This window comes from Mustelus asterias, chromosome 12 (assembly GCF_964213995.1).
Source record: "Mustelus asterias chromosome 12, sMusAst1.hap1.1, whole genome shotgun sequence".
Taxonomy (NCBI): Eukaryota; Metazoa; Chordata; class Chondrichthyes; order Carcharhiniformes; family Triakidae; genus Mustelus; species Mustelus asterias.
In genome coordinates, this window is record NC_135812.1 from 60667550 (window position 1) to 60679766 (window position 12217).

General features: G+C 45.9%; 1 protein-coding gene across 6 annotated transcripts in view; it reads left to right on the forward strand.

The window, feature by feature from the left end:
- Window positions 1-3965: 3965 nt before the first annotated feature.
- tsen54 (TSEN54 tRNA splicing endonuclease subunit) overlaps window positions 3966-12217 on the forward strand; it is a 30472-nt gene continuing 22220 nt past the window's right edge. For 2 of the 6 annotated variants that reach the window (XM_078225320.1, XM_078225322.1), the window contains exons 1-4: window positions 3985-4097; window positions 7282-7446; window positions 10147-10210; window positions 11471-11554. In XM_078225320.1, the coding sequence (XP_078081446.1) occupies window positions 4048-4097; window positions 7282-7446; window positions 10147-10210; window positions 11471-11554 (363 nt within the window). In that variant the 5' untranslated portion in view covers window positions 3985-4047. Of the gene's footprint in view, window positions 4098-7281; window positions 7447-10146; window positions 10211-11470; window positions 11555-12217 lie in introns of those variants that run through there. The other 4 variants (XR_013499125.1, XM_078225319.1, XM_078225321.1 and 1 more) reach the window with 4 other exon arrangements.

Here is a 12217-nt window from a genome sequence, read left to right on the forward strand (position 1 = left end):
TTGTGGCGGGGGGAAGGGGGCAGAGGGAGGGGGCATGTCAAGGTCACCATGGCCCTGATTTTTCATCTCTGGCTCCATCAAGGTGATCTTAATCAAATCTCACTACCTGCATCTCCCAGATGACAGGTGCAATGTTAGCCGGGGCTGCTACTCTCATCCTCTTTGCTACCGATGAGACCAGTTAAAATAAGGGGGCCCTCAGATTTGCTGCTGAGGCTGGATTCCCAAAGGAACAGGGAGTAATAGACCCCCATACATGTGGCAAAGAGATGGCGGGAGAAATAGCAAATGCACTAGTGGTAATTTACCAAAATTTGCTGGACTCTGGAGTGGTTCCCGCAGATTGGAAAACAGCAAATGTGACGCCACTGTTTAAAAAAGGAGGTAGACAAAAGGCGGGTAACTATAGGCCGGTTAGCTTAACTTTTGTAGTAGGGAAAATGCTTGAATCTATCATCAAGGAAGAAATAGTGAGACATCTGGATATAAATTGTCCCCATTGGTAAGACGCAGCATGGGTTCATGAAGGGCAGGTCATGTTTGGCTAATTTGGTGGAATTCTTTGAGAACATTACATGTGCAGTGGACAATGGGGAACCTGTGGATGTGGTGTATCTCGATTTCCAGAAGGCATTTGACAAGATGCCGCACCAATGACTGCTACATAAGATAAAGGTGCACGGTGTTATGGATAATGTATTAGCGTGGATAGAGGATTGGTTAATTAACAGAAAGCAAAGAGTGGGAGTAAATGGGTGTTTTTCTGGTTGGCGATCAGTGACTAGTGGTGTGCCTCAGGGGTCAGTGTTGGGACCGCAATTGTTTATGATTTACATCGATGATTTGGAGTTGGGGATCAAGTGTAGTGTGTCAAAATTCGCAGATGACATTAAGATGGGTGGCAGAGCAAAGTGTGCAGAGGACGCTGAAAGTCTGCAAAGTGATATAGACAGTCTAAGTGAATGGGCGAAGGTCTGTCAGATGGAGTACAATGTTGGTAAATGTGAGGTCATTCATTTTGGTAGGAATAACAGCAAAATGGACTATTATTTAAATAGTAAAAAATTGCAGCATGCTGCTGTGCAGAAGGACCTGGGTGTCCTTGTGCAGGAATCTCAAGGAGTTGGTTTGCAGGTGCAGCAGGTAATTAAGAAGGCAAATGGAATTTTGTCCTTTATTGCTAGAGGGATGGAGTTTAAAAACAGCGAGATTATGTTGCAGCTGGATAAGGTGCTGGTGAGGCCACACCTGGAGTACTGTGTACAGTTTTGGTCTCCTTACTTGAGAAAGGATATACTGGCACTGGAGGGGGTGCAGAGAAGATTCACTAGGTTGGTTCCGGAGTTGAGAAGGTTGGCTTATGAGGAGAGACTGAGTAGAGTGGGGTTATATTCATTGGAATTCAGAAGAATGAGGGGAGATCTTATAGAAACATATAAGATTATGAAGGGAATAGATAAGATAGAAGCAGGGAAGTTGTTTCCACTGGTGGGTGAAACTAGAACTGGGGGCATAGCCTCAAAGTAAGGGGGAGCAGATTTAGGACTGAGTTGAGGAGGAACTTCTTCACACAAAGGGTTGTGAATCTGTGGAATTCCCTGGCCCAGTGAAGCAGTTGAGGCTACTTCATTGAATGTTTTTAAGGCAAGGATAAATTTTTGAACAGGAAAGGAATTAAGGGTTATGGTGAGTAGGCGGGTAAGTGGAGCTGAGTCTACAAAAAGATCAGCCATGGTCTTATTGAATGGCGGAGCAGGCTCCAGGGGCCAGATGGCCTACTCCTGCTCCTAGTTCTTATGTTGATGCTGGGCAGGGCGAGGTTTGTTCCAGCTTCAACGCAGTGTCAACATCAGGCTCTCTCAGGCCAGGTGCAATGAGGCTGCAAAGCATAGCTCGCTACTGTGCCAGAACAGCGCCCTTTAATCCCAAACCACAAAAAGAACATTTCTTACTGTTGTATAATTTCTGTGATTCTATAGTTCTAGGTTGGCATGGATTGCGTGTAGGGTGTGCGTGTGTGTGTGTGGGGGGGTTGGGATGGTGGGGGGTGGGGGCTGGAGGCATGTTTTTTGCTTTATTTTCTTTTATATTTATTTAAACAGTGCCAGGGCAGAGAGTCAGACCCAGCAGTCTGTGGATTTGGGACTTTTTTCAGAGTCATCTCTCTGTTTCAACTCCCTCCCATCCAATACCTCCGACTGACCGTCCCATCAGCGAGTTTCCAATTTGCTGACTTGACAATATCTGGGCAAAAATGTCATTCTGGCACTGGGGGCAGTCAGAGGATTGGACAGAAGCTGAAAATAAAACCAAATAATAACCAAAAGATTGGCAAAGAAGGAAAGATTAGCGAATGAGAGAAAGCTTGATAGAAATATAAAAACAGATAGTAAGAATTTCCATTGATATTTTAAAAAGAAAAGAGTCAACAAAGTAAGTGTTAATCCTATGGGAAATGAGTTTGGAGAATTAATGGAAAATAAGGAGAAAGCAGATGAATTAAACAGGTATTTTGCATTGGTCTTCACTAGAGAGGATACAAGTAAAATTCCAAAAATAGCTGCAAATCAGGAACTGGAAGGGAGGGAGGAATTCAGGGAAATTACAATCACAGGGAAGTTAATCCAAGGGTCTTAAAATAAGTGGCAAGTGAGATAGTCAATGCATTTGTTTTAATTTTCCAAAATTCCTTAAGTTTTGGGAAGATTCCGTTAGATTGGAAAATAGCTAATCTAACTCCTTTATTCAAAAAGGGAGGGAGGTAGAAAGCAGGAAACTACAGGTCAGTTAACCTAACATCTGTCACAGGGAAAATATTAGATGCTATTAGAGTCATAGAACCATAGAGTCACAAGGGCAAGCAGCACAGAAAAAGGCTCTTTGACCCATCGTGTCTGTGCCAGTCAGACAAACCACCCAATTATTCTAAGGTGCCACATCAAAGGTTCTTGTGAAAAATAAAAGCTCTTATAATATATTGACATGGAGAGAAAAATGGTTAGCTTACAGGAAACATGGAGGTGGGCGTAAATGCGTCATTTTGTGGTTGGCAGGGTGTAATGACCGAGGTGCCACAGGGATCAGTGCTGGGGCTTCAACTTTTTACAATTTATATAAATGACTTGAATGAAGAGACTGGAGATAAGGGTTGGAATTTTACCGCCCTGTCCACCACGGGAATTGGAGTGGGCAAGGGGCAGACAATGGGCAGGTCTGTTGACCTCGGGTGGGATCTTACGGTTTTGGGATGAGCGAGGCCGTAAAATCCCGCCCATCATTGCTAAATTTGCTGATGACATAAAGATAGGTAGGATAGTGAGATGTGAAAAGGCCACAAGGAGTTTACTTAGGATCCCGACAGTGCAGAAGGAGGCCATTTGGCCCATCGAGTCTGCACCGACCACAATCTCACCCAGGCCCTATCCCCATAACCCCATGCATTTACCCTAGCTAGTCCCCCTAACACTAAGGGACAATTTAGCATGGCCAATGCACCTAACCCGCACATCTTTAGACTGTGGGAGGAAACCGGAGCACCCGGAGGAAACCCACGCAGACACGGGGAGAACGTGCAAACTCCGCACAGACAGTGGCCCAAGCCGGGAATCGAACCCAGCTCCCTGGTGCTGTGAGGCAGCAGTGCTAACCACTGTGCTACCGTGCCGCCCCAGGGATATAGATAGGTTCAGTGGGTGGGCAAAGATCTGTCAAATGGAATATAATCTGGGAAAATGTGAAAATGTCGATTTTGGCAGGAAAAATAAAAAGGAAGCTTATTATTTAAATGACTAGGGTCCCTAGTGCATGAATCACAATAGGCAAGTGTGCAGGTACAGAAAGTAATTAGGATTGCTCATCGGAAAGCACTAGGACCCGGAGTGACACTGGGATGAGTTCCCTCCATCGGGCACTAGGACCCGGAGTGACATTGCGTTGAGTAAACCGCCGGTGGGCACTAGGACCCTGGGTGACACTGGGCTGAGTGTGACACTGGGCTGAGTGTAACTCTGGCGGGCACTAGGACCCGACTGCTGTCTCACTCTGTCAATGGCGGCGGCTGAGGAGCGAGTGTGGAGCGAGTGTGGCCGGAGCCTGAGGTAAAGGCGCCGAGGGCAGGGAGGGAGGTAAAGGCGCCGAGGGCAGGGAGGGAGGTAAAGGCGCCGAGGGCAGGGAGGGAGCCCGGCCCGGGGGCCGCTCCATTGGGACCCCGCGGGGCCGGGCTGGGGAATGGCTGCAAAGCGGGAACGGGCCCCGCACAGCGAGGAGAGTGGCGGCTGTGAGAGAGCCGGGCCCGGGGAGAGGGTCAGGGGCAGGGGGTGACGGGCAGGGTGAGGAGGGAGGGGAGAATGGGCAGGGGGGAGAATGGGCAGGGGGAGAGAGGGGGCAGGGGGAGAGAGGGGGCAGGGGGAGAGAGGGGGCAGGGGGAGAGAGCCAGGGGGAGAGGGGCAGTAGGGGTCAGGGCCAAGCTGTCAGCAGCAGGGTTAAGGTGGGTGTAAGAGCTGTCCGTGCGCCCCAGGGCTGGGAGTTGTAGAATTGGCGACACCACCTCCCAGTGGCTGTGGGCTTTGAGCCGCCGAGTGGCCGGAGCCCAGAGAGCAGCGGATGGGGTTCAGCAACTGCTCATCTATCAAAATGCCAGCACTCATCCCCACAGCTACCCACTGCCAGGCTCCTATCTGCACACAGAGCACTGACAGATAGTCACACACAAGCTGGTACATCAGGCAGCTCCTGGATAGACTGCAATCTGCAACAGGAGCTGGTTTAGCTGCTGCATTTAGGGTTGTGTTGAACCTGTGATTTTCTTTGAGCTCTTGCTTGGGAATTCCAGTTGGGTTTTGATGTAAGTATAGGTGATTGTGATTATATTTCTGCTGACAGATGGGAAGAATCCAGCTTTGGTTTGTTGGTGTTCTTGTTTGTTTGTACCTTTGACACAGACAGTACTTCCTCATTCTGCTTGTAGATAGATTGGCATCCTAACATTGTTGTCGGCACATCCCATCATCTTCCCCCCCTCTCTCTGGTCCCTTCCCCACCCCCCAGGTCTCCACTTCCTACTCTCTCTTTCTCTCTGTTCAACGCCCCCCCCCCCCCCCCCCCCCCTGCTCTCACTCCCTCTTTGTCATGTTAACCTGAGCAAAGTAGTAGCACTTTCACCTTTGGGTCAGTAAGTTCTGAGTTCGAGACCTTGCTGAAATGTGTTGTTATGAAATGCTTTGGAATCTCAGAAAAACAGGAAAGGTGCTATGTAAATGCAAACTCTTTGTTCTCTCATGTAACGCACTTACCTGTTATCGGACAGAAGGTAGGAGGGATATGCAGGCCATCCGATACTTGCAAACAAAACGGTTGCAACAAAAGAGGGAAAGTCTTTCATTTATATGGCGCTTTTCACAACCACATCTCTCTCCTTTAATTTAGTAATTGTGAAGTGCAGTCGTTCCTTTAATGAAGGAAATGCAGCCGCCAAGTTGCACGCAGCCAGCTCCCACTAATAGTAATGTGACCCAATAATCTGTTTTTGTGATGTTGATTGAGAGATAAATATTAGAAACATAGAAAATAGCAGCAGGAGTAGGCCATTCGGCCCTTTGACCCTGCTCGCTATTCATTTTGATCATGGTTGATCATATTCAATATCCTGATCCTGCCTCCCCACCCCTCCCACCCCAATCCCTTTAGCTCCAAGAGCTATATCTAATTTCTTCTTGAAATCACACAATGTTTTGGCCTCAACTACTTTCTGTGGGGGCACAGTGGTTAGCACTGCTGCCTCACAGCGCCAGGGACCTGGGTTCAATTCTGGCCTCAGATGACTGTCTTTGTGGAGTTTACACATTCTCCCCCTGTCTACGTGGGTTTCCTCCGGGTGCTCTGGCTCCCTTCCACTGTCCAAAGATGTGCAGGTTAGGTGGGTTGGCCATGCTAAATTGCCCCTTAGTGTCAGAGGGATTGGCAGTGAGGTTACAGGGATAGGGCCTGGGTGGGATTGTTATCGTTGCAGGTTCAATGGGCTGAATGGCCTCCTTCTCCACTGTAAGAATTCTATGATTGCTCTTCTAATTCCACAGATTCACCACACTCTGCGTGAAGAAATTTCTCCTCGCCTCCCTAAAAGGCTTACTGAGCGAGAGGTGATCTATAATCCTAATCGATTTAGTCCCTCCTCATATGACAGACCCGCCATCCCAGGAATCAGCCTGCTAAACCTTCGCTGCACACTCCCTCTATAACAAGGACTCCTTCCTTCAATAAGGACACCAGAACTGCATCACAATACTCTAGGTGTGGCCTCACCAACGCCTTATACAATTGCAGTAAAACATCCTTATTCCTACTCTTAAATCCTCTTGCTATGAAGGCCAACATACCATTTGCCTTCTTTACTGCTTGCTGTTCCTGCATGCTTGTTTTCAGTGACTGATGCGTGAGAACTCCAGGTCTTGCTGAGTATTCACCTTTCTGTTTCCATCCATTCAAATAATTGCTTTCCTAATTTTGCTACCAAAGTGGATGACCTCACATTTGTCCATATTATACTGCATCTGCCATGCATATGCCCATTCACTCAGCCTGTCCAAATCATGCATCCTCCTCACAACTTACCCTTCCACCCAACTTTGTATCATCTGCAAATTTGGAGATAATACATTTAGATCCTGCTTCCAAATCATTAATATATAATGCGGTACCCTACTAGTCACTGCCTGCCTATCGGAAAAAGACCCATTTATGCCAACTCTTTGCTTCCTATTTGCTAACCAGCTTTCTATCCATCTCAAGACACTACTCACAATCCCAGGCACTTTAGCTTTACATAGTCTGCTATATGACACCTTGTTAGAAGCCTTCTGAAAGTCTAAATAAACCACATCCACTGGTTCTCCTTGGTCAACTCTACTAGTTACATCCTCAAAGAATTACAATAGATTTGTCAAGCATGATTTCCCCTCTGTATATCCATGTTGACTTTGTCTGATTATACCACTGTCTTCCAAATGCTGAGCTATGAAATCCTTGGTAATGAACTCGAGTAACTTCCCCAGGACCGACGTCAGGCTCACTGGTCTATAGTTCCTCTCTTTTCTTTCTGCCTTGCTTTTTGAACATTACCCAGGACACTGGGGAGAACTCCCCTGCTCTTTGAAATAGTGCCGTGGGATCTTTTACATCCTTCCGAGCCAGTAGGTATGACAGACTTATAGATGTGCCATATAGAAAGACAAATATACGCTTCAACAAGTAGTCTGCAGACCTTTTCTTATGCTCCTATTACAGCGCTGAGGAACTGTTTGCGACACGATCACGGGATCACAAAATTCCCCAACGGACCCATGGCCAGAAGGACTTCATTCCCGATCACTCTGCAGAGCAGGCAGAGAGGCTGCGGGTGTGTCGAGAGGAGCAGTGGCAGCTCCTATCTGAAGAAAGGGTTGAACGACTGTAAGAACTGTTGCTGATTAATCAGAAATGTTGGGATTCAGAATTCCCATGAGGCAGCTGCTGGCACAGTGGCTAGCACCGCTGCCTTACAGCGCCAGGGACTCTGATTCGATTCCCGGCTTGGGTGACTGCGTGGAGTTTGCATGTTCTCTCCATGTGTGCGTGGGTTTTCTCTGGGTGCTCCGGTTTCCTCCCTGAGTTCAAAGATGTGCAGGTTAGGTGGATTGGCTATAGCTAATTTGCCCCCTAATGACCAAAGGTGTGTAAATTAAGGGGATTAGTGGGGCAACTATGTGGAGATGTGAGGATAGGGCGGTGAGTAAGCCTGGGTAAAGATGCTGTTGGAGAGTTGGTGCAGACCCAATGGGCCGAATGCCGCCTCCTGCACTGTGGTGATTCTATGTAAATCTATTCTATGACACCCCTACAATAACATAACTTCAAAAAGAGGTGGGTAACAGCCAGTGGGAGAAGCTTCTCTAATGTGGGAGTACAGTACAAAATCAAATTGACGTTGAGAATACACTGATCAGACTGTTCTCTGTCTCTCGTCCACTGCAAAGTGTACTTATCTCAGTTGTTTTGTACCCTGTTTCTACAAAAGCGCTCTCTTTCAACCTATTAGTAAGTTATTGAATAATCCCATCTAATGCCCACTTAGAGTCTAACCTTAAATACTATACAAAATTAATTACAGGTTAAAGCTCTTCCTCCACACTATCCCATCCAATGCTCCAGGGCTGGGTACAGTGCAAGACAGATACAGAATAAAGTTCCCTGTGCTTTGTCCCATTAAACTCCCTACCTAATTGGGTAGTGTATGAAACTCCTAATTACTCCATCTAAGCATTCATGTAACAGAAATAGCAGAGATCAGACGCTGATTCAGTACAACTTTAGGGGAATGATTCTGATCGGCAGACTTTCCCTGGACGTAGCACTGGTTAATGATTCTGGTGACAGTCATACAGGTTTCCAGCATGGAAACAGGCCCTTCGGCCCAACTTGTCCATGCCGCCTTTTTTTTTTAAAACCCCTAAACTAATTCAAATTGCCTGCATTTGGCCCATATCCCTCTATACCCATCGTACCCATGTAACTATCTAAATGCTTTTTAAAAGATAAAATTGTACCCGCCTCTACTACTACCTCTGGTAGCTTGTTCCAGACACTCACCACCCTCTGTGTGAAAAAATTGCCCCTCTGGACACTTTTGTATCTCTCCCCTCTCACCTTAAACCTATAGCCCTCTAGTTTTAGACTCCCCTACCTTTGGAAAAAGATATTGACTATCTACCTTGTCTATGCCCCTCATTATTTTATAGACCTCTATAAGATCACCCCTCAACCTCCTACGCTCCAGAGAAAAAAGTCCCAGTCTATTCAGCCACTCCTTATAACTCAATCCATCAAGTCCCGGTAGCATCCTAGTAAATCTTTTCTGCACACTTTCTAGTTTAATAATATCCTTTCTATAATAGGGTGACCAGAATTGCACACAGTATTCCAAGTGTGGCCTTACCAATTACTTGTACAACTTCAACAAGACGTCCCAACTCCTGTATTCAATGTTCTCACCGATGAAACCGAGCATGCCGAATGCCTTCTTCACCACTCTGTCCACCTGTAGCTCCACTTTCAAGGAGCTATGAACATGTACCCCTAGATCTCTTTGTTCTGTAACTCTCCCCAATGCTCTACCATTAACTGAGTAAGCCCTGCCCTGGTTCAATCTACCAAAATGCATTACCTCGCATTTGTCTAAATTAAACTCCATCTGCCATTCGTCAGCCCACTGGCCCAATTGATCAAGATCCCGCTGCAATTGGAGATAACCTTCCTCACTGTCCACCATACCACCAATCTTGGTGTCATCTGCAAACTTACTAATCATGCCCCCTATATTCTCATCCAAATCATTAATATAAATGACAAATAACAGTGGGCCCAGCACCGATCCCTGAGGCACACCGCTGGTCACAGGCCTCCAGTTGGAAAAACAACTCTCTACAACCACCCTCAGAAGCCAATTTTGTATCCATTTAGATACCTCACCCTGGATCCCGTGAGATTTAACTTTGTGCAACAACCTACCATGCGGTACCTTGTCAAAGGCCTTGCTAAAGTCCATGTAGACAACATCAACTGCACTGCCCTCATCTACCTTCAAAAAACTCAATTAAATTTGTGAGACATGATTTTCCACTCACAAAGCTATGCTGACTGTCCCTAATCAGTCCTTGCATCTCTAAATGCCCGTAGATCCTGTCTCTCAAAATACCTTCCAACAATTTACCCACCACAGATGTGAGGCTCACTGGCTTGTAGTTCCCAGGCTTTTCCCTGCAGCCCTTTTTGAACAAAGGCACAACATTTGCCACTCTCCAATCTTCAGGCACCTCACCCATGACTATCGATGATTCAAATATCTTGGCTAGGGGACACGCAATTTCCTCCCTAGCCTCCCACAACGTCCTGGGATATACCTCATCAGGTCCCGCAGATTTATCCCGCAGAAGCTTTAAGACTTCCAGCACCTCCTTCTCTGTCGAAGGCTTAGTACAGCCTGATACTTGGACAATGGGGTTTTATCAATGCAGGGAACTGCAAGGTTAATATTCTGCTCTCGATGTGCTGAGCCAGCATATTTGTTTTGTGCTTTGTGGGAAGTAGTTGCATAAAGTTTTTCTCTTCAACTAGAGGAAGCCTTGTAAAAGCAGAGTGGAAACCCCAGGAGAGCATTGTGGAGCTGAAATCCAACGCAGTGAGTTTACCATTGTTGCGGTTCCTAAAGCAGATTGCTCTTGACTGGACCCTTAATCTCTGAGACACTTCTGCTTTAATCACAAATCTGAAGTTTTAGCAAAAATTCACTCATCCTGTCAGAAATCCCTGATCGCATCAACCTGTTTGTATGTGATTCCTTTGAATGCCACCTAACAAAGATGATAAAAAGAAATAGTTTAACTGTTTCAAGTAGCGTGAAAAAGAACGTGGGAAAGCATTTGTTCTAGAATAGCGTACCGCCCCAGTCTCCTGTTTAGTACCACCACTTTCTGCCACAATCAGAATTTGATTGCGAAAACTCAACCCCAATTTAGCACTTTTGGTGGAAGCCAGTTTGTCTTAACTCACCAAAGACCTGGTGGTGTTTTTCTTGAATCTGCAGTCTCTGCCATCTACCAGTATTACAATCAACTGAGAGACCTGGCTGAAAAGTCACACTTAACCAAATCTCATCAGGCATCATTCTATTTTGCTGGGTGCGTCAAATGTGGCTTAGTGTCTGAACTCTGAGTCAGAAGGTTATGGATTCAAGTCCAATTCCAGAGGTTTGAGCACTTAATCAAAGCTGATGCTCCTGTGGAGTGTTGCATTGTTGGAGGTACCAATTCTCAGATGAGACGTTAAACTGAGGCCACATCTTCCCCCTCAGGTAGACATGAAATACTCCACAGCAATATTTAAAGCAGAGCAGGAGGATTATCCCTCATGTCCTGGCCAATATTTATACCACAGCCAACATCACTAACTAAATTAGATATAAAAACAGATAATGCTGGAAATGTTCAGGTCAGGCAGCATCTGTGGAGAGTTAATGTTTAAGTTTGTCAGAAAGATCATTGACCCGAAACATTGACTCTATTTCTCTCTCCATAAATGGTGTCAGACCTGTTGAATAATTCCAGCATTTTCTGTTCCTGTTTCAGATTTCCACCATTTGCAATGCTTTGCTTTTGTCTTCTGAAACGGTAATCTGGCCATTTGCTTTTTGTGGGAGCTTGCTCTGTACTAATTGCCTACACATGTTCTATGTTACTACAGTGACTGTACTTTATTGGGTGTAAAGTGCTTTGGGACATCCTGACATTGTTAAAGGCACTATATAAATTTATTTCCACTGTTTAGTAATTGAAGTTCAATGCAATGATTTTATCGTTAGTATTTAGTGCAACTGCAACATGTTTTGTTTCTTGCTTCTGCTGCATTTTCCCCGTCTACCTCCTTTCTCGATCTTACACAGGGGAAGTTCTGGCACACCATGGGACATGTGGAACATGGGAAACAACTGCTGTACCCCGAGGAAGCGCTATACCTTCTCGAGTGTGTGAGTATGCAAAGCTATGAAACCTGCCATGTTAAAAGAACAGCTGTACTGAGGAATTTTAAATTAAAACTTGGGAGATATTTACACATTTATTATTGCAGAAAGCTAGCCAGTTACTGAACTTTACCAAGTTTAATCTAGTCTGTTTGTTTGACAGGGCTACACTTTGGCTGAGGGTTGTGTGGGGTGGCAGGGGGGCATGCAGTTGTCAGAATTGGTGTAGGTGATGGAGGGATATGTTCATTGTCCTGTGGAGATATGGCAGAAAGAGAATGTATGGTGTGTCTGTGTCAAGTACCATCAGGCTCAATTGTAATGCTGACTGCAGTAGAATATCCTGCTACCACTTGCTGTCTCCGGTAAAGAGTGGTCTTCCTTTGTGAGGTACTAGCTGATGCCTGAAGTATCTCAGTAAAAGCCAGCACCTTTTTGGGAGAGGAAGGGAAGGGCAAAAAAGGATGACTGGATAACGCTGGTTGTTTCTTTGCTTTCCTCTCCTCAGATCAAATACATTGTCCTCCAGCTTTCTCATTCAGTTGCTGATGTGCACTGTTCATGTAGTGGGGCTGTGTGTGCTTGGGAAGCACATTGAAATGGGCATTGCCTGTTCTCCTGTAATCAATGGCCTGGTCAGCTGTTTGAGTAACCAGTGATCTGTCTGCT